The sequence below is a fragment of the Pseudorasbora parva genome, chromosome 25, assembly GCF_024679245.1.
Source record: "Pseudorasbora parva isolate DD20220531a chromosome 25, ASM2467924v1, whole genome shotgun sequence".
Classification (NCBI taxonomy): domain Eukaryota; kingdom Metazoa; phylum Chordata; class Actinopteri; order Cypriniformes; family Gobionidae; genus Pseudorasbora; species Pseudorasbora parva.
The window spans coordinates 5179554-5207420 of NC_090196.1; the positions used below are offsets into that span (position 1 = coordinate 5179554).

The 27867-nt window shown below is 40.1% G+C and overlaps 1 protein-coding gene across 1 annotated transcript; it reads left to right on the forward strand.

The window, feature by feature from the left end:
* The first annotated feature begins 4097 nt into the window (after nt 1-4097).
* nfatc3b (nuclear factor of activated T cells 3b) lies at nt 4098-27842 on the forward strand. Its single transcript, XM_067436249.1, has 10 exons — nt 4098-4472; nt 6830-7982; nt 8188-8350; nt 9192-9391; nt 11416-11588; nt 11923-12063; nt 12220-12275; nt 12407-12533; nt 17485-18291; nt 26872-27842. The coding sequence occupies exons 1-10, from the start codon at nt 4391-4393 to the stop codon at nt 26943-26945; spliced, it is 2976 nt and encodes a 991-aa protein (XP_067292350.1). The 5' UTR covers nt 4098-4390; the 3' UTR covers nt 26946-27842.
* The last annotated feature ends 25 nt before the right edge of the window (nt 27843-27867 follow it).

Consider the following 27867-nt stretch of genomic DNA (forward strand, 5'->3'; position numbering starts at 1 on the left):
ACCTCTTGAGCTGCATAACTAGACAGCATTTTCAATCATTATAATCCATACATAATGTCCAAAAATGTGGATAGGTCTTTTAAAAAAAACAAAAAAAACTCAGTAACCAGTTTCAGCAAGACAAACGTTGGAAAATATCACATTTCTATATTCATTTTTCTTTTTTATTGAATCATTTATGCAGGTGTACAGATGCAACTTCTGTGCCACTTCTGCAACACAACGATGAATTTTATTGTTTTTGTAACAGCTCAACAGTGTTTTATTATTCTAATATGTATTATTTATTAAATATAAGGCATTTCTCAGATGCTAGACATGGGTGTTTTAGATCCAGTGCTGGTTTGATCTTGACTAAACATTATAAACTGGTTTTAGTTACTATTAGTCATGTGTCTTTGCATATAAGATGGAAAAGTAATTCAGAAATTCACACTTAAAGATGTCATGAACTGGTGTATTTTTTTCTTTTTTTTATACTGTTGTCTGAGGTCAACTAATGTTGTTAGTGTGTTTTTTACATTCAAAAACATCATAACTAATAAGTAATAGGCTATTTTCTACACTGGTTTTGAGGCTCTCTCCTGAACGCTGGGTTTTGGTGGCCCACGGCTAGGATTGGATAAGGTTTGCATATTTAATGAGCTTCAGCTCCGCTGTCAGTTCAGTTCACATGAGGGAGAGATCATTTTGAAACTTTTCTTTATCTAACAAACACAATGATTTATCTCACCCACCCATGATTGATTGGAATATTATTTCTGTATTAGATGGCCCGCACGATCGGTCGATATAAGCACAAACACACACGCGTGCACGCCCAGATCAAGAAATAATTTCTGCTGTCGGGCGTACGTTTTGGTAGCCCGTCTAGAAATCACAGCCCCTGGACTACTATTACTACATATAGAAAGACGTTTTACTCATATAAGTTTGTTGCACCATTCCTGTCGGATCCTAGCCTGACGTGGTCATACTCAACTCTAGTCAGAATATGAGTCTGATGCTCCATTGGGCTGTGATTATGGGGCGTATTTCAACCGAACCAGGAAAGACATCAATTGGATAGACCTACAACCAATCAGAGCAACGAAGGGACGCATTACGTTAGTTGTCAAATGTCAACAGAGCTCAACTGCACTGTGTTGCCAAGTTTTTTCCGCGGGTTGTTTTCTATGTCTGCGGGTTGAAGCGACTATTATGTGATATATAGACCCATGAGTGCGAATTTTAGCTGGCAACATTGCCAAAATAACACACATTACCCCCGAACACCATTTTTCCCCCGGAGAACCCCCCGAGAAGCTGTTGTTTAGGGCTAGTAGTTGGCAGGTTTTGTTGTAAAAACTTGGCAACCCTGTCTGCACGCGCGCTGGAATAAACGATCTTTGCCGGTGTTGTAAAAAAATAACAGAATTTAATGATACCCAGAGCACTTACCCAACATGATCATCATTTCTGAGAGAAATTGTGAAGGTGAACGCAGATACAAACAAGCTCTCCGTTTAGGATTTGAACAAATATAATCCAAGCCCCTTTGATGACGTGATGATTACGTTACTGTTGATCATCTGTCCGTCATCGCCTAAAGCCCGCCCTGATGATTTCATTGGTCTGAACAGTTTCTGTTCGGGGATAATTACTCCTCTATGGAGCGATGCCGGACCGAACTGCTCGACCTAAAAATGTTGTGGGCGGGGCTAAGTTCGGCTGGCATCCAGGCTAGTCGGATCCAATATAGAAGGCACAACATTGTGTCTCCAAATCTAGCACTTGAGATTTGTTTACAAACGATTCCGCAGTGAAATGAAGCGAACACACAAACGTTCTTCCCCACGTCAGCTGGAACTTCATTAAAAATAAATGAAGTATCACACATTCCTCCTAATATTAGGATCAAAAGGAAGCTTATGCAGCGACTGTGTTCTTCCACAATCTCTTGTTATCTTCTTCCACATGTTTATTGCTGCTGGCTGTGAGCCGATCAGCTCCATGAGTCGGTGGGCGAGGCTACTGGATTAGACGTGCTGTAGAGGTGTGTGTTTCGTCAGCCGATGACGCAAGGATGAAGCTCGCGATCGTTTGCTGAGCCTGGTGTCTATAAAAGCTTTTCTTTTACTAACAAAGAAGTTTTCAGCTCTGAAACTTAGAGGATATTCTTATATTTCCATGACCTTTTATAGATCAAAAGCTCAAGGGAAAGTTGATTTGTCAATTCATCACCCCTTTAAATAAATAATCATTAAAGCCAGTTTCTGCCACTGAATAAAAAAATAATTTAATCTCAGAATTCTGCGTTATATAAAATCAGAATTGTGAGAGATTACTCGTTTTATTTTTGTTTAGTCTTCCGTCTTCCATACTAACAGCTTCTACTATCCAAATTAGGAAATGCTATGTTTTACAGTGTCATTGTTTACATATGTTGTATGTATTTACTATAATAATGTATAATTTATTGTTATTACTAGTGCAGTCAAATCGATTAATCACAAACATAAAGTGTGTGTGTGCTGTGTATAATTGTTTATATAAATGCACACACACATGCATGTATATTTAAGATTATGTTGTATTGTTCAGGGTTTCCGCAAGTCTTAATTTGACCTTACACTATTTAAGGCCTTAAAAATATCTTCAATTGAAATAGAAAGTCTTCACTTCAATATCATGGCATTAAAAGGACCAGAAAACACAGACCGCAGAATCCATTCATAAAAATGGAGTAAAAGTAAAAGACTGAATTGGATAAATAAAACTAAAAACGTTTTTGTTAAACTTTTGATAAATTGCAGTTAAATGATTTCAATTAATTATACACGCGTTTTGACTAATAACATTTTACTGAACCGATAAAACGGAGCCCAGAAAAATTAAAACAAACAAAAGATTTCATGAAAAGATTTCATCCAGGGCCCTACATTTCATTCCAAAATAAATGGACAGCATATCTGTGATTTGTTTTCCACTACAAATATCTACACATCCTTAAATGAAGATACATTTACTTAAAATGCAAAATGAAGAAATCTTTGAGAAATTGAACAAAATTAAGTGAGTTTATGCTTAAACCAGAACAAATATCTGCCAGTGGATACTTGCTTTTAAAATAGTTTAATTGTATTGGTGTTTTTTTTAATTATAAAAACAATTTCTTCTCAAACTTTAAGCTATTTTTTATTTAATTTTTAATATTTTCACTAATAAATCTCATTGTGTGCTTCTCTTAGACATTTAGAGAACACATTGACATGTTATGTTCCCCTTAATTTGTTCCTTATTTGGTCTTAAAAATGGCTTAAATTTAACTTAATAAAACCTGCAGAAACCCTGTTTAAATGTATATATAATATCATTTCTATAAATATATGTACAGTATATACTGCAAATACTTCTTAAAAATATACATGAATGAGTGCATTTTTATAATTATACACTGTACACACACGTGATTAAATGATTTGACAGCACTAATAATTACATGTAAATAACCCTATAATACATGTAGTTACTTAATATTAGGTAAAATAATAAAAATAATAGGTCATATGTTCCAGCGTGCTTTAGTATAGTAAATAATGCGTAATTACACACAACACACCTTAATCCTACAGTATACTATCTTATAGTATCCTATCTAAGAACATGTTAATATCACTCTGTACGGTAAAAATAACACCTGTAACCATAATTATAGATTCTAAAGTCAATGAAATTGTACATTAAGTTGCTACTATTCAAATAATATATTCTTATAAGGTTTTCTTTGATTCATATTATTTTGTGTTGGTAATTTTACAGTAATAACCATTATTTAAGCGGAAACTGCGGTTACCATGGTATTTCTTACGATGACTAACTGTTATATTCTGTGTGCATTTCTGCCTTCTCTCTCTCTCTCTCTCTCTCTCTCTCTCTCTCTCTCTCTCTCTCTCCAACTCAAGCTCTCGCTCACTTTGTTTCATTGTTGCTGTTTGCAAATGTGGCCGCGCGCGAGCGTGTGTGCGCGCGTGTTTCCTTTTCGACTGTTTGCAGTCTGTCAAATGTCGTGACGTCACGTCTGGAGTCGCAGCGTAAAATGTAACTTGTAACTTCTGCGTGCGCGCGAGACTTTAGATCGACGCAAAACCCAGCATGGGATTATTAAAAAACAGCAGGAAATCTACAAAGTCCGTGAAGAAACATCACAGGGTCGATCTGACCAACTTCTGAGAGGGGAGGAAAGGACATTTTGCAGCGTGTGTTCCGGGTTTTCGCGCTGACACCATCTCTGTTTTGTCAAACAAAGTGACGCTTGGAGAAAGTTGGAGAGTTCTAGTGGCGTTTGCGCGCGCATGTGCTTGTTTGTTTATGTAATTTAACAGAAAGTAGAGCCGAGGTCTCGAATGCGATGACTGCGAACTACAGCGAGGAACTGGACTTCAGGCTGATATTTGGGGAGAGCAGTTACACTCATCAGTTGGGCCACACAGGTTCGTACAGTACGTTCAGTGCACGCGACGATTTCAACGCTCCCGACTATATCAATGAAGTGCGTGCAAGCGCGCGCGGTTATAATGGGAGCGACGTAGTGGCGTCGCGGCTCTATTTGCGGCTAAAAATGTTTTACAGAAGTGGCCATGTTTGTATCTGTGTGTCAGGAGTGTATGAAACTCTGCTTCAAAATACTAAAAGTCACTTCCTTATTTCAACATCAAGTGTAGCTGAAGCGCTTAAAGAGGAAGGTCAAAGCCTAATCATTCGAAGCATCTTAAAAACATGGAAGCTCTGTAACACTTTTTTCTTTTCTTTTTTTGATAATTGTCTTAGATAGTAGACAAATAATATAATAGTACGAATTACCATTATTATTAAGCAATATTAATAACAATGTGGACGTTACTGTACTTATTACTGTAAGCTACTATTGTTGTTAATGCAAGTTATACTGTCCACTGATCTTTCTCCAACCTTGCTGATAACATGATTATATTCACTTCTAATTTCCACCTTTGTATTTTTTATTGCTGAACATTTGAGTGTGATGTGGGTGTGTAAGTGCATTATGGTTGACAGATAGTCTTATCAGTGTGACTGTGACAGCATCCCTAGCTCGTGGATCAGAGTGTGATATTTATGGTTAGCTGCTGTCGCACTTCTGACAGCGGTCAGTTTGCTTGTGTGTGTGTGCATGAGCCAGAAGAGCATCTCTCAGAATGCATTTGCTTAAGCACACACAGTATGCCGAAGTGTGCAACCTATGTGGCCTGTTGGAGATTTCTCCACACTCTTTGAAAACATTTCTTTGGGTGGGTTTGGTTTGTTAGCAATTGGTACATTATGCTGCAGGACATCACTGACCTAAAACCTAATACAGTATTTATGTATTTCTCATTTCTAAGGAAATCAATGACCTTAAATTATACCAAAAAAAAAAAAAATGTTTGCATTGATGGACTAATAAAGGTAGGTTAACTTGATGGCCAGTCATTTGGTTCCAAGGAAGTTTATGTAAGGTTGTTTTGCCATGGAATAAAAACAAATGTCGAATGTTTTTATCTCTCAATTCTGACTTTTTTCTTCACAATTGCGAGAAAACATCTTGAAATTCTTTTTTTATTATTTTTCAGTGGTGAAACCTAGCTTCTATAAATGCCAGTCTCCCATAGTGTGTTTTCTTTTGCGCCAAATGACTGGAGTTGGGTTCTTATTTCCTCTACAGTCACTATGGTGTGCTAAAGTAAAGATGAGCCATTTTAGTCCAAAGGAAATAAAAGTTGTTACTAATGGACAAAATCATGTCCCACCATGTTTTTCTTGCTTTTTGTTGTTGTTGTTGGTTTTTGATTTCTCAAAAGTAGAAAAAAAATATTTTTGTAAAGGTTGGAATACACTACGGGACTTTTCAAATTTGAGCCAGTTTTAAAACGTTAGGAAGTAGACATCATACACTGACTAAAAGGCTGAGGATCACACACTACCAGACTTTCAAGTCATTCCAGTTGGGGGTTTCACGTTGGTTCAACTATGCATTTTTAGGGGAAAACAACCAACCCGGGTATGCACATTTCATGTTTGTGCTTGATTGGCGCTTTCAGTTTCGCATATGTTCGGAGGGGAGGGAGGAAGATAGTGGGGTAACTTGAGTAACTTGTTTGGGGTGGCATTAATGGTCCACAAAGACATAAGACCTGTCCATCTTCTGAACACAAATGAAGATATTTCTGATGAAATCCGAGAGGTTTCTGATCCAGCCATTGGCAGCAACGTCATTTCAACTTTCAAGGACCAGAAAAACAGTAAAGACATCATTGAAAAAGTCCATATGATTCTATTGGCTCAACCTTAATGTTATGAAGCGACGAGAATACTTTTTGTGTGCAAAAAACAAACGTAGACCCCGGAAGTGCTGCACTGGGTTTACTACATGAGCAGCACTGGAGATTGACATGGAAGTGAATAAAATGTTTAACAAAGTCGTAATTTAACTTTATTAAAAATTGTATTCGCTTCCTTGTCAATCTTTAATGCTGTATCCATAGTAAACCCAGCGCAGCATTTCCGGGATCTACGTCAGAACACATGCGTAGTTTTCAATCCCCAAATAAAGATTCGAACGGTTATGAATCAGCGTATTGATTCATGATTCGCGAGTCAAACTGCTGAAATCACGTGACATTGGCTATCCGAATCATGAATCAATACGCTGATTCATAACCGTTCAAATCTTTATTTGAGGATTGAAAAAAATCCCGGAAGAGAACAATGAACAACATTAGGGTGAGTCCTTAATGACATAAATTTCATTTTTGGGCAAACTAACCCTTCAACCTTTTTCCTGTTACTCTAGAATCTAGATTGGATGATGACGGCAATTCCTACCCTCTCTTTCCTTCTGGCCCCCACCATCCTACAGAACAGCAGGACATCTGTACAAACCAGCCTTATGGCACCCCTCAACCTGGCTCCATCCAACCCATGGATTCTCCCAGCAGGATATTTGACTGTCCAAGCATCCAAATCACTTCTATCCCAGCCAGTTGCCACCAGGACCTGGGCACCCACCAATTGGAGCAGTTGGCAGGTGCTTGTGGGGAAGCCGGTGCCGGGTCTCTATCAAGGGACCAGCTCTTCCTGCCATTGGATGGCTCCTATAGGGACACGTCCTCACTGTGTCCCAGCCCCTGCAGCAGTTTGTCGTCCCGCAGCTGGTTGTCCGACGCCTCATCCTGTGAATCCTTCTCGCACATCTACGATGATGTGGAGGCAGAGCTGAATGAGGCGGCCGCTCGAGTCCGGCTTGCGTCTCCTCTGATGTCACCTTTGACGTCTCCTCTGCCATCGCCCCTTACCTCTCCCCAGGCGTCTCCTCAGGTGTCTCCGCTCGTGTCCCCCTTCGGTTCTCCTGGATGCATGGCTGCGTATGGAGACGACTCTTGGTATCGTTACCAGCAACATCATCAGCAACATCCGCAATTCGCCCAGTCGTTGTCCCCGTATCAGTCACCCCGCACCAGCGTCACTGAGGAAACGTGGCTCAGTCCCCGTCCACACTCCTCATCCTCACGGCCCTCCTCTCGGCCCACCTCGCCCTGTGGAAAAAGGCGACATTCCAGTGCAGAGGTCATTCCTGGTTCGGCGTCCCCTCACCTTTCCCCCAACGTAACACCATCTCACTCTCCTCGTGGGAGTGTCACTGAGGAGACGTGGATGGGCGGTGCCATGTTTGCCTCCTACCAGCCCCTTCCACTAGAGGTGGACGTCCCGTCCAAAACAAGAAGAACGTATCAGACCAACCACAACCAGGATCAAGTGTCTCTGTTGACTGGACATAACGACTCAGGTCTTCAAGAACAAGGTCTTGCTAATCCATCACTAAACTCAGGCATAGCCGTGTCCCTGCCCATTTTAAGGAAAGAGGATATAGTGGAACATTTCTTAGCCGTTCCAACACACTTCCCTTGGGCTAAACCCAAGCAAGTCAATACTACTCCCTTATACAGGTAAATTGCATGTATGTATAGGACTTGATTTTTCAACCTTGGGTTTTGAACAAGTGTCAGCTACATAATAGATATTTAGCCTTGTTCGTCCATCATTTATGAACCTGTTAGAGTTATAACAATGGGTGTTCAGTTTCATTGGCCAATTCCCAGAAACAACAGCTATGTTTGTTACAGCCATTGCTGTTCTTTATTTCTTGCTCAGGTCCACATCTTTACCTCCACTGGAGTGTCCTCTGCCCAGTCAGTGTGGCCACTGTGAGTTAAAGATCGAGATCCAACCTAAACCTCACCACAGAGCCCATTATGAGACGGAGGGCAGCCGAGGGGCCATTAAATCAGACTGCGGAAGACACCCTGTTGTAAAGGTCAGATTTTACACCAGATCTCAGATTAGCCTTTTATAAATTCCCCCATAGTTGACGGTTTCTGACAATGGTTTGTGTTTTGGGCCTAGTTGTCCGTTTGTCTGAAAAATGCCAGATGGGGAAAAAAAACCTCCCAGTCATTTTTGTTGCCACTTGTGAATTATAAATGGAAATATTTACATGTGATTTATTGATTGTGGTTAATTATTGATGGAGTAGTATATCCATCATTGCCTACTTGTTCTGTGTTGTTTTTGCTTAAAACATAAACTGTATTGTGCACAATTTGAACAGCTCACTGAACTTGCACAGCAGTTGTTTTCATTATTCTGGTAAACTGAGAATGGGTTCCATACCTCAAGGTTTGTTGCTCATCTGACACCTGCTCTAGTGGAAAAAAAGACAAAATACCAGATTATTCTTTGGATGTATTTAATTATTTATACAAATATAACTTTAATGATTGCATTTGCCTATAAAAGAAACTAAGATAAATGTGATTCATGTGATAAATATCAGTCATTCTTATGAAGACTGATCCATTTGATCCAGTCAGCGTGTGGTATTTTTAACAGGGTACAAGCTAATGTTACATGTGTTGGCCGGTTTGTTTACCCTAGTTACCAATGACACAAATGGGCAACCATTCCTGCTATTAGATGAACAGATGGTCTTAGCTTTGAAAACTAGAAAAGGAAAGTTAGTCAGCACAATTTTTTGAATGTCGCTGATATGAGCTACTTTGAACACTTTGGATGATGGGTGATGCATAGGCACATATCATGTATTTGGAATAACCAGCTGCATGTTTACTCATATTGTTTTGTTCTCGCATCTGTAGCTAATAGGGTATAACGAAAAGCCCGTCAGCCTGCAGATGTTCATTGGGACAGCGGATGAGCGTTACATCAGGCCACACCCATTCTATCAAGTGCACAGGATTACTGGCAAAACTGTAGCGACTCCGAGTCAAGAGATAGTGATATCCAGCACCAAAGTTCTTGAAATTCCTCTCCTTCCTGAAAACAACATGTGTGCCAGGTACCTGTCAAACAAACCTCTGATTTACATTCACCCTGCCCTTCACGCGTTGTAAAGAGAGGTTTTTTGCATAAATGATATATTGACATGGCTGATAGTTTAGGTCAAGAAGATGGCAGCTCTGTATGGAAACTATGTGATACTCAGAACAGAAGAGCACTCACAGTTTTTATTCAATTTTACCCATCAGGAATGAATAGTACTTTTAATAAAATATGTTTAAAATGATTTACACTCAAACTTTAGTTTATGTCAGGACCCTAATTAAAGCTATAATCGATTGTCTCATGGGAGCTGGCTTGTTAGTGTAGAAAACATCTTTTTACTATCCCAGATAAATTAACAAGTGAATCATGGCTGACTATGAATACATTTCAGAATAAGAAAATTCTGTCAATAATTACTTACCCTCTTGTCGTTCGACACCCACAAGACCTCTGTTCATCTTCACACACAGATGAAGATATTAGTGTTGAAATCCGATGGCTCAGAAAGGCCTTCATTGACACCAATGTCATTTCCTCTCTCAAGACCCATAAAGGCACTAAAGACGTCGCTACAAAGCCCATCTCACTACAGCGGCTCTTCAATCATTTAATGAAGAGACGAGAATAGTTTTTGCGTGCAAAAAAAACCTAAATAATGACTTATATAGTGATGGGTCGATTTCAAAACAAAGATTCAAACCGTTATGAATCAGCGTATCAAATCATAATTCGGATCGCCAATGTCACGTGATTTCAGCAGTTTGACGATCTGGCGATTCAGGCGATCCGACTCATGAATCGATACACTGATTCATGATGGTTCAAAGCTTTGTTTTAAAATAGGCCATCACTATATAAGTCTGTATTTCTTTTTTTCTTTTTTGCGCATGAAAACTATTCTCGTGTCTTCATAAATGATTGTAGAGCCGCTGTAGTGAGATGGGCTTTGTAGCGACGTCTTTATGGGTCTTGAGAGAGGAAATGATATTGGTGTCAATGAAGGCCTTTCTGAGCCATCGGATTTACACACTAATATCTTCATCTCTGTCTGAAGATGAACGGAGGTCTTACGGGTGTCGAACAACATCAGGGTAAGTAATTAATGAGAGAATTTAAATTTTTGGGTGAACTAACCTTTTAAGATGTTATAAAGTAAAATATCTAGCTTCTGTATGCGAGAGGTTACACTTTCTTCGTAAATTAAATACAGAAGGCGGTCTGGTAGAAGCTACATATTTTACTTTATAAATTTATGGATATTTGGATTCTTGGATAAATATTGATACTCTGATTGTATTTATTTGAAAGAAAAATGTCATATACACCTAGGATGGCTTGAGGATGAGCAAATCATGGGCTAATTTTCATTGATAGCATCACTTGCAAACCAATTCAAGCCTGATTTAGACAATGATAATAATAATGTTAACAAACTAAAGGATCATGCAGAACGGATTTCATCCATGTGCTATGCAAGCTGGACGTTTCAGCGTGGGATGGTTTCTTTTTTCAATTTTCTTAGACGCTTTAGATGCATTGTTATACACCATTTAATCGTGAATTTTGTCAGAAAACTATGGTTATAATATAAGTAGTAATCGACACCTTCAGTAATCGACACCTTTTTTGCATATTCTGTGGGCAGGGATTATTTAAAGGAGGAATATTATGACTTCACAAGATCCGGATAAAACATGTTGTAGTCCAAACGAGCGGTTCGTTGTAGTTCTTGAAAAGTGGACTGTGTTAAATAAAACCATCTCGCTTTGGAGTGGACTTTGAGCTTTGTAACCTTGCAGAAAGGTTTTTATGCTCAAACAGCAACATTACACACTAACTAAAGGTGGAAAAGCATAGTAGGACCCCTTTAAATGTGATGTATGGCCAATTAGTGTTGCTTTTGAGCCACTGTCAGCAAATAGCACCATTTATGTCACTCTTTGGTTTCATTTAACTAATCTCCAATATTATTAAAATAAACAGAATTTAACTGACTTTGATCTTTGATGGATGCCTTCTATCATCTCTTTTTGAAAGCATTGACTGTGCTGGGATCATGAAGCTTCGAAACTCAGACATTGAGTTGCGTAAGGGAGAGACGGATATCGGGCGTAAGAACACGCGTGTGCGTGCTGTGTTCCGTGTTCATATCCCTCAACACAACGGCAAAGTGCTGTCGCTGCAGGTGGCATCCGTGCCGATAGAATGCTGTAAGTTTTATTCTGTGGATGTAAAATTACCTAGAAATGTGTTGAATACGTTAAACATTATATGCTAGTTATTGCATGTCTGAGTCAACTGATATTGGTGGAGAAATATCATTCTAGAGAGCATTTGTTGGATCAAAATTGTATTTACATGTAAGCAATGGACAAAAATCCACTTCCTTATAAGAGGAATATTCTACATTTAAGGAAAACTTTAAATATCTAAAATTGTTGACTTTTTAGTCAACACGTTTTAGAAAACACGTTGCCTAAAAGCCAGAACAATCTAGTTTTTGTATTGGAAAATGTTAAGCGATTGTCTTTTTCTGTTGGTTAGCTCAACGCTTAGCTCAGGAACTTCCTCAAGTCGAGAGCTTTAGTCCTGTCTGCGGTTCTGTGACTGGAGGAGAAGAGATGCTTATAACAGGCCAAAACATCAGTCCAGAATCCATAGTTGTTTTTCTAGAAAAGGGCTCTGGTAAGTCAAATCATCTATTGCAATAACAACAGTATTCTCACAGTAAGTCTCTAATTATGAGCTGTTTTAGATCAGTAGCCTTGCAATACATTTTGGATGACAGTTTATGTAATGGCAAAAGAGCCTATCGTATTGTATTTTTTTTTTCCATTCCAGATGGTAAAACACAATGGGAAGTCGATGTTAGGGCTTTACAAGAGAAGAGTCAAAATGTAAGCAGAATAAGTTATTGATTTTGTTGTAAAACATATCATGTTGTGTGTAACATATGCATACCATATATCCCATTGATATCTATAATTACAGGTGTCTGAAGTTCTTGTGTGTTCCCATTCCTGTTTAGACAAGCATAGTGGTAAAGATTCCTCCGTACTACAAGAAAACCACAGCTTCCTCCACCCAGGTGCAGTTCTATGTCAGCAATGGCAAAAGGAAGAGAAGTGCCTCTCAGTTCTTTACCTATCGTTCAGGTAATAGTCTTTCTTCAGCAAGTCTTTTCCACTTTGGTGGCAAGAACTGCCAGTTAGACAGCAAGAGGCTGTCCGATTAATATATCAAAGAGCCAGTCTAAAATAGACCGATTCAACAAGGTAGTGGCTCATTCAACAGTCTCTAGGAACATTCGTGTCTAAAACCTTTTGTGATCTAATCACTGACCACATGCAGAAGTAGTCAAAAACACGTGTGACCACATCGCATTGGTAGTAGAAAGTGTTGTGAGAGAACACTAAAACCAGTGATTCAAAATTCACTGTTGAACAAAAACACAATTTACAATGGAAAGTGCAGCTGTTCTCCTTATAATGTTAATTTACTTGCATTCCCTTCTATGCCTTTTCTCTTTACTTCCTCAAATCTGAATAATTTTTACAGAAGATGCATTTGAAATGCATGTTAATACCAGGCAGAAACATTATCGGCCGATGACTTGTGATCGGATCACCTAAAATCCTAATACCAGGCAGAAACACAGCCCAAGTGTCTCGAACAAAACTCTGATTTAATATATGTGTTGAAGTGTGCATTGTAGCAGCTTGGTAACTTGTAAAAAAGACTGTGATAAAAATGTTCTGCACAGTTTGGAGAGGGTCGAGTCCCGAGTCAAGACTGAGTTCAGAGAGGGTTGAGTCCCAGTCAAGACGGAGTTTAGAGAGGGTCGAGACCGAGTTTGGAGAGGGTCGAGTCCCGAGTCAAGACTGAGTTCAGAGAGGGTTGAGTCCCAGTCAAGACGGAGTTTAGAGAGGGTCGAGTCCGAGTCAAGACTGAGTTCAGAGAGGGTTGAGTCCCAGTCAAGAGTGAGTTCAGAGAGGGTCGAGTCCCGAGTCAAGACTGAGTTCAGAGAGGGTTGAGTCCCAGTCAAGACGGAGTTTAGAGAGGGTCGAGTCCGAGTCAAGACTGAGTTCAGAGAGGGTCGAGTCCGAGTCAAGAGTGAGTTCAGAGAGGGTTGAGTCCCAGTCAAGACGGAGTTTAGAGAGGGTCGAGTCCGAGTCAAGACTGAGTTCAGAGAGGGTCGAGTCCGAGTCAAGACGGAGTTTAGAGAGGGTCGAGTCCGAGTCAAGACTGAGTTCAGAGCGGGGCGAGTCCGAGTCAAGAGTGAGTTCAGAGACGGTTGAGTCCCAGTCAAGACGGAGTTTAGAGAGGGTCGAGACCGAGTTCGGAGAGGGTCGAGTCCGAGTCAAGACTGAGTTCAGAGAGGGTTGAGTCCCAGTCAAGACGGAGTTTAGAGACGGTCGAGTCCGAGTCAAGACTGAGTTCAGAGAGGGTTGAGTCAGAGTCAAGACTGAGTTCAGAGAGGGTCGAGTCCGAGTCAAGACTGAGTTCAGAGAGGGTTGAGTCCCAGTCAAGACGGAGTTTAGAGAGGGTCGAGTCCGAGTCAAGAATGAGTTCAGAGAGGGTTGAGTCCCAGTCAAGACGGAGTTTAGAGACGGTCGAGTCCGAGTCAAGACTGATTTCAGAGAGGTTTGAGTCAGAGTCAAGACTGAGTTCAGAGAGGGTCGAGTCCGAGTCAAGAGTGAGTTCAGAGACGGTTGAGTCCCAGTCAAGACGGAGTTTAGAGAGGGTCGAGACCGAGTTCGGAGAGGGTCGAGTCCGAGTCAAGACTGAGTTCAGAGAGGGTTGAGTCCCAGTCAAGACGGAGTTTAGAGACGGTCGAGTCCGAGTCAAGACTGAGTTCAAAGAGGGTTGAGTCAGAGTCAAGACTGAGTTCAGAGAGGGTTGAGTCCCAGTCAAGACGGAGTTTAGAGACGGTCGAGTCCGAGTCAAGACTGAGTTCAGAGAGGGTGGAGTCCCAGTCAAGACGGAGTTTAGAGAGGGTCGAGTCCGAGTCGAGACCGAGTACGGAGAGGGTCGAGTCCGAGTCAAGACCAAAGTGAGCTGGCGTGAGATTTGTCTGATATGAGGCAAAAAAATAACAAATATTAGGGTTTAATATGGATTTTTATGTCTGTGTTTGAGAAGTGTGCTGGAGGGAGAGAGGGTGGGCGGTCTTCTGTTAGACATTTTTGGGGGAGATGCTCATTTTTTTATTATTTAAACAAGGTTTGGATTTCTCTTTGACACTTTTGTCCTACTTTGTAAACAGTAAATATATTAAAATAATAGTTGAGAGTGAGACACGACACATAATGCAGCAGCAATGTGACTTTTTGGAAAACGCGATCACTAGGCGGATGTCAGGTGGACAAAGCGTAAAATAGATGTGAGAGCATGAGCGCAGGCCTTCAAAAAAAAACACGGCTTCCTCCACCCAGGTGCAGTTCTATGTCAGCAATGGCAAAAGGAAGAGAAGTGCCTCTCAGTTCTTCACCTATCGTTCAGGTAATAGTCTTTCTTCAGCAAGTCTTGTCCACTTTGGTGGCAAGAACTGCCAGTTAGACAGCAAGAGGCTGTCCGATTAATATATCAAAGAGCCAGTCTAAAATAGACCGATTCAACAAGGTAGTGGCTCATTCAACAGTCTCTAGGAACATTCGTGTCTAAAACCTTTTGTGATCTAATCACTGACCACATGCAGAAGTAGTCAAAAACACGTGTGACCACATCGCATTGGTAGTAGAAAGTGTTGTGAGAGAACACACTAAAACCAGTGATTCAAAATTCACTGTTGAACAAAAACACATAATTTACAATGGAAAGTGCAGCTGTTCTCCTTATAATGTTAATTTACTTGCATTCCCTTCTATGCCTTTTCTCTTTACTTCCTCAAATCTGAATAATTTTTACAGAAGATGCATTTTAAATGCATGTTAATACCAGGCAGCAACATTATCGGCCGATGACTTGTGATCAGATCACCTAAAATCCTAATACCAGGCAGAAACACGGCCCAGGTGTCTCGAACTAAACTCTGATTTAATGGATGTCCTGAAGTGTGCATTGCAGCAGCTTGGTAACTTGTAAAAAAGACAATTTCTTAACACTGTGATAAAAATGTACTGCACATAGGCTTTTGCACTGGGTAGTTCTATGAACGTAGGAAATGTTCACCAGGTTGGTTCCCTGAGAACTAAAAGTTCCCCCAGGTGAGCAGCACTTCTTTATTTTGACAGCGCCACAGACATTAATTTTGAAGGCGCTGAGAACACCAGATCCTGAGCTCACATTCGCATGACTGTCTTCATTATGACTGCCAAATTACTTGTCTGCATTGAATAATACCGCCTTTTTAGTCATATCCAATACATTCGGTAACATTTTCATCTGGACAGAGGGAGAGTGAAGTGAATGAGGCTTTCAGAGGGGAGAGACTAGTTGACAGGGTCCGGTGTTGTAGTCGAGACCTGATCATTCGAGTCCGAGTCGAGACCGTGTTCAGAGAGGGTCGAGACCGAGTTCAGAGAGGGTTGAGTCCGAGTCGAGACCGAGTTCAGAGATGGTCGAGTCCTAGGTCGAGACCAAGTTCGGAGAGAGTCGAGTCCGAGTCAAGACCGAGTTCGGAGAGGGTCGAGTCCGAGTCGAGACCGAGTTCAGAGAGGGTCGAGTCCGAGTCGAGACCGAGTTCAGAGAGCGTCGAGTCCAAGTCGAGACCGAGTTCAAAAAGAGGGTCGACATCGAGTTCAGAGAGGGTCGAGTCCAAGTCGAGACCGAGTTCAGAGAGGGTCGACACCGAGTCGAGACCGAGTTCAGAGAGGGTCGAGACCGAGTTCAGAGAGGGTCGACACCGAGTCGAGACCGAGTTCAGAGAGGGTCGAGACCGAGTTCAGAGAGAGTCGACACCGAGATCAGAGAGGGTCGAGTCCAAGTCGAGACCGAGTTCAGAGAGGGTTGACACCGAGTCGAGACCGAGTTCAGAGAGGGTCGACACCGAGTCGAGACCGAGTTCAGAGAGGGAAGCGTGCTAGCCTGATGGGATTTAGATTTGTCAGCTGTAGAAAAAAACGGAAAATGTACCAAGCACAGTGTTCTCTCACCATTCCTGATTTCTAACATCCACCCACAAGTTCACAAGTTTCACAAGTTTCACTTTATTTATCCTTAGAAAGGAAATTTAGTATGCAGCAGGATATCCACAAAAAAAGCTGGACAAGAGCACTACCAGATGCCAACAACATTATAACACAACACGGGACACACATCAACACAACACAACAATGGAGACACCCCGTATCCGTTTATCATATATATGTTGCAGCTGTGGTAGCTGTACCCCAACCACCTTAGAGGCAACATTTACCAACCTAGCTAGCTTATGCTTATTGGTCATTGAAAGGCCACTGTACCATACCACAATACAAAAAGTCAAAACTGATTGAATAAAACATTGGTAAAACAAAGTCATCAGAGTCTTACATACACTAAATGATTTCATCTTCCTCAAGAAAAAAAGTCTCTGTTGGGCCCTTTTACAAGCAGCAACTGTATTGCTCTCAAAAGTTAGTTTGCTGTCAATGATGGTTCCTAAATATTTATATTCATCTACTGTCTCAACATTCATATTCTGAATAACAGTTTCTGAACCATTGTGCTGTAATCTACGAAAATCAATAATCATGTCCTTTGTCTTGGAAACGTTGATAGACAGATAAAAGTTGTCACACCACGCAATAAAATCATCAACTACAGGGCCATGCCCATCCTCATCATTCTTCAAAAGGCTCACTATAACAGTGTCATCTGCAAATTTCACACAGTGCCTGTTGTGACCCGTAGACCCTCTCCTTGAAGAAATCAGGACAGAAGTGGTTGAAAGCTGACAAAGGAGATGGATTAAAACACCAGGTGTAAACAGAAGTCTCTCCCGCGTCTGCCTGTGGTCTGATCAAACAAAACGCATCTTAATACCAGGGCCTTAGATTACTTTACAACTGGACTAAATTTATGCCTCAACCTGACAAGATAATTTAGCAATTTTCAAATTTTTTGAGAAATGAAATGTTCACAAAGCTAATCTGTAATGTGTTCAACACCCTTCCTTCCCAGCAGTGCAGGTGAAGCAGGAGTTTGGCATAGGGCCGGACCTTAACACCAACGGCCAGCATCCTAGCACCTCGCCAACAGGTCTCATCACCACTGGGGACTCAGTTGCTTCAGATCAGGTCCAGCCTCTTGAGCAGTGGCTGCTGACTGAAGGGCCAGTCTGTGCTCCATCTTCAACCCATCTCTGTTACTCGCCTCCAGATCCTTTGCATCTGAGCCGCTCTCATCCGGCAGACAGAAGCCTTAATGCTGTAGCAGACCTTATGTTCTACCCCTCATTGGTGGATTTCAACAACTCTTTGTACCAAAAACCTCAACAGGATCTGTCTTACAAAGGCCATCCTAGTCTTCAAGTGGTTGGGGGCTCACTGCAAGGCTGCAAGTCATCCCAAATCTCTGCAGAGCAATCAAGATCTAAACTAGGTAAAGGAGACCAAGGCATACCTTCTGAACACACTCATAAGCTCCACAACCTTGGCTGTATCTCAGTGGCCAGTACGTCTGTTCTAAGTAGCCCAAGTGTGGATACATCCGGGCTGCACGCTGTGGATCCAGTGCAACTCCCGCAGTCCTCCTCTTCCCAGGTGCTCCCTCTTTCCCAGCAGCCTACTCTTGCCAAAGTGCCTTCTAACTCACCGTCTATCAGAGAGACCAGGATGGACCCTCAACCTTTAGGTACATCTCTTCAGGAGTCCAGCAAAAGTTACAGTTTACCACAAGGTGGAGAAAGCCCTGACATTAAGCAGGAACCAGAGGAAGAGAAAGAGCTGGCCTTTCAGTCCATAGGCCTACAGGATATCACTCTTGATGATGGTAAGACTCCAAGGAGAACAGTTTTAAATTTATGAAGTTAAGTTACAGTGTTATTTACCACAGAAATTTATTTTGACCTGTTTCTCATTTTGAAGCTAAATTGGGATTCCCCAAAACTGTTTCATAGATATAGCCACGAGACTTAACAGTTTATTTACTTAAAGGAGTACTTCAGTGCTGGGAAGATGAATCTGTATTTAAACTGGACCAACATTAATGTAGTAGGAATGTGAAATTATTTTTTTAATTTAGTGCTTTCTAGACTGAGAAAAGACAGAAAATGTATTTTTCTCATGAGGATGAAAGACAACAATTCCCAGAATGCTTCGCTGCCCTACGAGGCCACTCCCAAAGCCACGCTACTAGATTACTGAATCACTGATCACTTTCTCACCGTGACCACGTTAATTTTCATAAAATCAGTTTAGTTAGAGAACAGACACTACAATTAAAAACTGAACGTGTCTGTTCAATATGTGATTTTGCCGCTGAGGGAGTCTCACATCCCAAAACGCTGCAGGAGTCAGATATATTGACAGTCATGGATGAGCTCGTGATGAGAGCTGAGGTAAACGCGTCCACATAGATTCTCAGCGCATGTTCAGTCTGGCATGTTTTCAGTTCATGCCTTTGAAAGCTTAACTGCCAAAATAAATTTTTCATGTTGTGATTAATTGCTGAAGATTTTATCAAGGTATACGATATGATCACGATATTGAAATAAGTTGCATATATATATATATATATATATATATATATATATATATATATATATATATATATATATATATATATATATATATATATATATATATATATATATATATATATATACAGTCTTGTTCAAAATAATAGCAGTACAATGTGACTAATCAAAATAATCAAGGTTTTTCGTATATTTTTTATTGCTACGTGGCAAACAAGTTACCAGTAGGTTCAGTAGATTCTCAGAAAACAAATGAGACCCAGCATTCATGATATGCACGCTCTTAAGGCTGTGCAATTGGGCAATTAGTTGAATTAGTTGAAAGGGGTGTGTTCAAAAAAATAGCAGTGTGGCATTAAATCACTGAGGTCATCAATTTTGTGAAGAAACAGGTGTGAATCAGGTGGCCCCTATTTAAGGATGAAGCCAACACTTGTTGAACATGCATTTGAAAGCTGAGGAAAATGGGTCGTTCAAGACATTGTTCAGAAGAACAGCGTACTTTGATTAAAAAGTTGATTAGAGAGGGGAAAACCTATTAAGAGGTGCAAAAAAGGATAGGCTGTTCAGCTAAAATGATCTCCAATGCCTTAAAATGGAGAGCAAAACCAGAGAGACGTGGAAGAAAACGGAAGACAACCATCAAAATGGATAGAAGAATAACCAGAATGGCAAAGGCTCAGCCAATGATCACCTCCAGGATGATCAAAGACAGTCTGGAGTTACCTGTAAGTACTGTGACAGTTAGAAGACGTCTGTGTGAAGCTAATCTATTTTCAAGAATCCCCCGCAAAGTCCCTCTGTTAAAAAAAAGGCATGTGCAGAAGAGGTTACAATTTGCCAAAGAACACATCAGCTGGCCTAAAGAGAAATGGAGGAACATTTTGTGGACTGATGAGAGTAAAATTGTTCTTTTTGGGTCCAAGGGCCACAGGCAGTTTGTGAGACGACCCCCAAACTCTGAATTCAAGCCACAGTACACAGTGAAGACAGTGGAGCATGGAGGTGCAAGCATCATGATATGGGCATGTTTCTCCTACTATGGTGTTGGGCCTATTTATCGCATACCAGGGATCATGGATCAGTTTGCATATGTTAAAATACTTGAAGAGGTCATGTTGCCCTATGCTGAACAGGACATGCCCTTGAAACGGTTGTTTCAACAAGACAATGACCCAAAACACACTAGTAAACGGGCAAAGTCTTGGTTCCAAACCAACAAAATTAATGTTATGGAGTGGCCAGCCCAATCTCCAGACCTTAATCCAATTGAGAACTTGTGGGGTGATATCAAAAATGCTGTTTCTGAAGCAAAACCAAGAAATGTGAATGAATTGTGGAATGTTGTTAAAGAATCATGGAGTGGAATAACAGCTGAGAGGTGCCACAAGTTGGTTGACTCCATGCCACACAGATGTCAAGCAGTTTTAAAAAACTGTGGTCATACAACTAAATATTAGTTTAGTGATTCACAGGATTGCTAAATCCCAGAAAAAAAAATGTTTGTACAAAATAGTTTTGAGTTTGTACAGTCAAAGGTAGACACTGCTATTTTTTTGAACACACCCCTTTCAACTAATTGCCCAATTGCACAGCCTTAAGAGCGTGCATATCATGAATGCTGGGTCTCATTTGTTTTCTGAGAATCTACTGAACCTACTGGTAACTTGTTTGCCACGTAGCAATAAAAAATATACTAAAAACCTTGATTATTCTGGTTAGTCACATTGTACTACTATTATTTTGAACAAGACTGTATATATATATGCAACTTATTTTACACAGTGCCTTGCGAACTATATTAAAGTGGCTTTCGGCCCCCTTGAACTTTGCGACCTTTTGCCACATTTCAGGCTTCAAACATAAAGATTTAAAACTGTAATTTTTTGTGAAGAATCAACAACAAGTGGGACACAGTGATGAAGTGGAACGAAATTTATTGGATATTTCAAACTTTTTACACAAATAAAAAACTGAAAAATTGAGCGTATTCGTTTTAACCGATCGTAATGTATTTAGTTAAATTAAACACGTACTGTAAGCATTGATGGTGTTAATGAATTACCTCAAACACGAGCGAGAGTGAGCTTCAGTGCATCGCGCTCGACTGCAGAGAATGTGCTCAGTGAAAAAACACACTTTTCTTTCGACCTGGAGTCTAATAAAGTTGAGCAGAAAATAGGGTAGCTTATGTAGGCTATAACTGCACTTGTTTCAGAATAATGATATTGTTAACCCTTTTATTTCCCTATTAATGTCTGCTGCTGCATCCTTTACGGCCATGGTTCAAAAGAGAAAATGCGCTTTGCGGAAAATTAATTTCCGTGAACATGTTATTAACATGTTAATTTGGACAGCCCATATATATATCGCCCCATATACCCTCATTCACTATAGAGTTCAGTTTAAGGAATTATTGAAAATGAGTGAGTGAGTTCGGACAGTCGCTGTGTGTACATCGGTTGTACACTCGTTAATGCGGTGCAATGTGGGATAGAATGAGTGCACTCAATAACGTCCACTATGGTTTCGGACTCCACTACAAATAGGGGCCGATTTCAGATTCAGCCCCATTGTCCTGCAGAGTTCAGCTCCATGCTAATTAAAGACAAGTGAAGCTGATCAAGCTCTTCAGAATCACTGGTTGAAAATCTACAGTTAGGTATGCTGAAGCAGGTTGGAAATAAACTTTGCAGGACAGTGTGTCTTCAGAAGCAGGGTCGAAGACCTCTGCTATAGGTTATATATAGATTATGTATGTTTGTGTATGTGATAACAGGAAGCAACTTAATAATGAATTACTCTTCCCACTTCTGCTAGTTTAACTGAAATTTCTTTTCCTGTGCGAATTGGCCATTGGGTTAACAGGCGTCCTGTGGTAAAAAAATTACATTACTCCATCTACTCTTGTAAAGCTTGTCACGTCCAAATAGGGCTTTAGTTGCCTAGAACAGTAGTCCCTCTGCTAAAAGGAAGATTTGGGCCCCGATCAGACAGAATGTGTTTTTTTGCAGTGAAAGGTACCTTTTTATAATTGATTTCTGTTAGCAGAGAGTGTTACGTGTGCTGTTTTTGCGCCCCGGGCACCTTGCCTTTTAACCGCCTGCTGCACCTCGCGTTTTTGAAGGAGCATTGTTGACCGCCTAAAGTTGAAACAAAATTCAACAAAAACTAAAAAGTGTTGGTCATTATGGAAATTAACCGGCTTTTAATTAGCACGTCTCCAGTAGATTATTCGCAGAACTTTCCACTGCCATCTACGCTTTTTGGTTCTGCGCTCTTACGCTAATTTGTCCTGTTTCGTCAATCCGACCCTCAGTATGTGTGAGTGCGTTTAGGATTTCATTGTGCTAAGAAATCAGGAGTCCTTTAGAGACCCAGAAATAAGTTTATTTACATGTCCACATCAACACCAAGTGTACAGACAGTGTACCTGATTATCCCAGACTATTTGATCTATTTACACGTAATACACGCTTCTGACCGTGTCTCATGCTGGGTCAATAACTCACCCCAAGCTATTAGCAAAAATATGCACTGACTTTGTGGCATATGCTAGCCGGGCTTTTTGTTTACTCTCAAGAAAAACTAGCAGCTGCCACCCCTAGTGTCTGGAAGCCTGTTTGGTTTGGGCCTAATTATAGTCTGCAGTCCCGCAGTGCAGTGGGAAAGAGGATACTGGCATCGCATGGACTCACTGGAAGAGCTAAATATACCATAAAGGCTAATCCACCGCTAGTTTTGCGCAACTGCATTGTGACAGTCTTGCATACTTCCAGGCTAATGGCAGCAACATCTTATAAGATGAAGACGCATAGCTTTGGTTGAACTTCACCTTTGTTAAAGAAGGTGTTCATACCTTACGCTGCTTTTTTTCTGTGGATAGTATAGAGTAGAGTATATTTATTTATTAAAGGGATAGTTCACCCAAGTTGTTTCAGACCTGCATGAATGTTGCCCTTCTGCTGAACACAAAAGAAGATATTTTGAAGAATGTTAAAACAGTTGATGGATTAGTATTTTGGGTGAACTTTCCCTTTAAGCTTCGAGCTTTTACATCCAGTTGTTCTAGCAGAGTGAGATAGTGTAAATATATTTATATTTTTCTGAAATTTTTTACTGTCACAAATTATTTCTCAATCTTTAAGTGCTCTTCACACAGTTCTGACCCACTCTGTTTTGCACTATAACTACCAAAACACTTCTTGTCTCTAAACAAGCCATTTTCCACAACACAAGAACAGGTTTTCACCCAACAAACACATTGTGGCAAGAACAACCTAAAAAACCCTAACAACAGCAAGTGTTATACAATGAGAATTTTATACATATATACATACATACATACATACATACATACATATATATATAATACAGTGAGGAAAATAAGTATTGGAACACTCTGCTATTTTTTATTTCTTCCACTTAGAAATCATGGAGGGGTCTGAAATTGTCATCGTAGGTGCATGTCCACCGTAAGAGACAAAATAATAATAAAAAAAACATCCAGAAATCACAAATGTATGATTTTTTAAATATTTATTTGTATGGTAGAGCTGCAAATAAGTATTTGAACACCTGAGAAAATCAATGTTAATATTTGGCACAGTAGCCTTTGTTTGCAATTACAGAGGTCAAACATTTCCTGTAGTTTTTCACCAGGTTTGCACACTGCAGGAGGGATTTTGGCCCACTCCTCCACACAAATCTTCTCTAGATCACTCAGGTTTCTGGCCTGTTGCTGAGTTTGACACGGAGTTTGAGCTCCCTACAAAGATTCTCTATTGAGTTTAGGTCTGGAGACTGGATAGGCCATGCAAGAACCTTGATATGCTTCTTACAGAGACACCCCTTGATTATCCTGGCTGTGTGCTTCGGGTCATTGTCATGTTGGAAGACTCAGCCTCTACCCATCTTCAATGCTCTAACTGAGGGAAGGAGGTTTGTTCCCCAAAATCTCGCAATACATGGCCCCGGTCATCCTCTCCTTAAAGCTACACTGTGTAACTTTTTTAGTTTATTCTTAGCTAAAAACAATTAGTTCTTCCAAAAATATATGTGCTTATTAATGTATATTTACTTCTTTCAAGTAATAAAGTATTCTCGTAAGTTTATAAAATGCCATGAGAATACGGGTGAGGGGTTCGGATGGCGGTCGCCATGTTGCCCCTCCATCTTGAAAGTACAGTAGCCAAAGAGGGACATACCCGTAAATCCAAGCTTCGCCTTTCGCGTTTTAACACTCAATGGCACCGTGTCGAATGTGAAGAGGGGGATTGCCATGTTAATCTAGGACTAAATCGGCCACCGTAGAATTTAAAACGAAATCAGAATTGAGAGGAACAGAAACTATTATTCACTGGATGGTCATATACCTTTACTCCGCTAGATGGGGGAAAATATCACACAGTGGTAATACAGTGCAGTCGTCCTGTCCCATGTGCAGAAAAACACCCCCAAAGCATGATGCTACCACCCCCATGTTTCACAGTAGGGATGGTGTTCTTGGGATGGTACTCATCATTCTTCTTCCTCCAAACACGTTTAGTGGAATTATGACAAAAAAGTTATATTTGGTCTAATCTGACCACATGACTTTATCCCATGCCTCCTCTGGATCATCCAAATGGTCATTGGCAAACTTAAGACGGGCCTGGACATGTGCTGGTTTAAGCAGGGGAAACTTCCGTGCCATGCATGATTTCAAACCATGACGTCTTAGTGTATTACCAACAGTAACCTTGGAAACGGTGGTCCCAGCTCTTTTCAGGTCATTGACTAGCTCCTCCCGTGTAGTTCTGGAATGATTTCTCTCCTTTCTTAGGATCATTGAGACCCCATGAGGTGAGATCTTGCATGGAGCCCCAGTCCGAGGGAGACTGACAGTCATGTTTAGCTTCTTCCATTTTCTAATGATTGCTCCAACAGTGGACCTTTTTTCACCAAGCTGCTTGTCAGTTTCCCCGTAGCCCTTTCCAGCCTTGTGGAGGTGTACAATTTTGTCTCTAGTGTGTCTCTCACTGTCAGAAGAATTCTAGCTGATAGTCAGGTGTTCAAATACCTATTTGCAGCTGCATCATACAAATAAATAGTTAAAAAATCATACATTGTGATTTCTAGAATTTTTTTGTGGACATGCACCTACGATGACAATTTCAGACCCCTCCATGATTTCCATGTGGGAGAACTAAGCAGGTTGTTCAAATACTTATTTTCCTCGCTGTGCATATATATATAAAAATATATATATATAAAACAAAACAAAAAAGTATATTTTAAGAAAAAACTATTATTTATAATATATATATATATATATATATATATATATATATATATATATATATATATATATATATATATATATATAAATAATAGTTTTTTCTTAAAAAAAATTAAACAACACTAAAATACAATAAATGGAACTATAATGTATAATAAAATTACAAAAATAAATTATGTAAATGAACTGATTCATCTGTAAATAAATTAATTTAAAAACATGGTTTAGATTAAATATAAAATTACATTTGATAAATATATAATGTTATAATTAAATAAACCCTGCTGGGACAGAACCTGTGTAGTATTTTTGTTACCTGGCCCAGCATTACCATTTCTCAGCACTTATCCGCGTTTGGACAGGACAGGTGCAGTGGACTGGAATACCCCTGTTGAGTGAGTGCTGTTGTCCGGCTTCATTGTGTGTGTGTGTGTGTGTGTGTGTGTGTGTGTGTGTGTGTGTGTGTGTGTGTGTGTGTGTGTGTGTGTGTGTGTGTGTGAGAGAGAGAGAGAGAGAGAGTGAGAGAGAAAGTAAGAGTGTGTGTGTGTGTGTTGTCTGTCTTCTTCGCTCAAACAGATTCTTATCCTAATGCACACATCCACCTTCTTTGGCGTAGCTATATTTATATCCCACACTGTATACTCTGTTTCCTATTCCATATGTGTAATAAATGACATGCTGTAAAAACTTGTGTGTTTAAAGTGTATTAATACATTTGTTTGTTTATTGGGATGGCTTTTTGTCAAAGAAACCGTCTGTGTTTCAGGAAGGAACTAGCTGAGTTGGGCTTTGAGCTCAATAACTGAGCCTCTGTGGTTTAACAGCGCAGTCAGCTCAAGCTCAGGGGTAGAGATACTCAACACTGCCCTCAGATGGACAAGGACAATCATATTTATGCATGTGCCAGCCGAGATGGCAGCCGAACTCAGCCCCCCGCTTACAACTTTTGAGCTTGGGCAGTTCGGTCTGGACTTGATGACGATAGAGGAGTGATTATGCAGAACAGAAACTGTTCAGACCAATGAAATCATCAGGGCGGGCTTTAGACGATGACGGACAGATGATCAACAGTAATGTAATCATCACGTCATCAAAGGGGCTTGGGTTATATTTACTCGAATCCTAAACGGAGAGCTTGTTTGTATCTGCATCACCTGCACTATTTCTCTCAGAAGTGATGATCATGTTGGTATGTACTCAGTGTATCCTTAAATTATTTTTTTTACAACACCGGCAAAGATCGTTTATTCCAATGCGCGTGCAGACAGGGTTGCCAAGTTTTTACAACAAAACGCGGCAACTACTAGCCCAAAACAACAGCTTCTCTGGGCGTTTGGGGGGTAAAATGTGTTATTTTGGCAAGGTTGCCTGCTAAAATTCACATTCCTGGGTCTATAATTGAGGTCGCTTTACTTCAACCCGTGGACATAGAAAACGACCCGCGGTTATGCGTCGCTCCGTTGCTCTGATTGGTTGTAGGTCTGACCAATAGAGTTGAGTATGACCACGTCAGGCTATGTGCCATGCAGGTGGAATATGCAGAATAATCTCACACACTGGTAATTGACCTCTAAACACCTGTTCCTCTCTGCAGTGAGTGAAATCATTGTCCGAGACCTGTTCGAGACTCCAGATTCGGGGAAATCCAGCAGCGGTCCGAGACTCTAAGGCTCCTCGAGGACGACCAGAGCCCTGCACATCTCACTGGACCTGCATTTACTGCACATGTGGAAACCATGAGAAATATCAAAGATTTCAGCTTAAGCATATCAAATGTGAATGTAAAATGATGACCAGTCACATAGTTTTTGATTCAATATGTGCCTTATCCTTACAGGCCTTTTAATTATCCTACTGAAATGTTTGTCGCTTTGATTTTAAGTGTACAATCTTTTCTTGGAATTTATTATAATCATAAAAAAGCTTTAGGAGCTTTAAATTATATAGAGAAAGTATGCAGCGTTTAGCGTATGAAGCAAGAACTGTTACCTGTTTGACATTTCAATATTTCCCCATTGCTCGATAATCTTTGGAAATGTCTTTGTATTTATGAATTTTTACTGAACATAAAAGAGATTTTGTGACAATTTTCATGAATATGCTTGAGTTTAAACTGTGAATAATATTAATTTGGTTGTCTAGAACTTTTGTTTGTTTGAAAGCTTTAAAAATATATTTAAAGTGATACATTATTTTTATAAAAAATGTATTAGTTTCAAATTCTAATGATAAAACATAAAGATGTTTAAATTGAATCCATTGATATGGGCCATTCGACAGAATTAGTTAACAGTCAGAGATGGAAACATCTTTCAAAAACAGAAAACTGTGTAGTATCCCATGCAGGTTATTACACATTTCTAGTAATTATGCAGTTAATTATGTTTTCAGAAGGGTTTGGAAAATATTGTTCCTCTCCCCAAATGTGTCACTATACTGAAACACAAAGATATACTCAAATACTACTATACTCAAACACATTTTGTTTACATCTGCCTATTTTTGTGATTTTTCTTTTGGTGCTATTTTATTAAAAATGTTTTCACAGGTAAATCCCGTATAGTTTTAACAATATTTCAAGTGTAATTAA

Bases quoted from the DNA above. Each gene is read 5' to 3' on its own strand.
- nfatc3b (XM_067436249.1), top strand. From the start codon at position 4,391: ATGACTGCGAACTACAGCGAGGAACTGGACTTCAGGCTGATATTTGGG. The intron at 11,589-11,922 runs GTAAGTTTTATT...TCTGTTGGTTAG, and splicing joins ATCCGTGCCGATAGAATGCT to CTCAACGCTTAGCTCAGGAA. The intron at 18,292-26,871 runs GTAAGACTCCAA...TCCTCTCTGCAG, and splicing joins GGATATCACTCTTGATGATG to TGAGTGAAATCATTGTCCGA.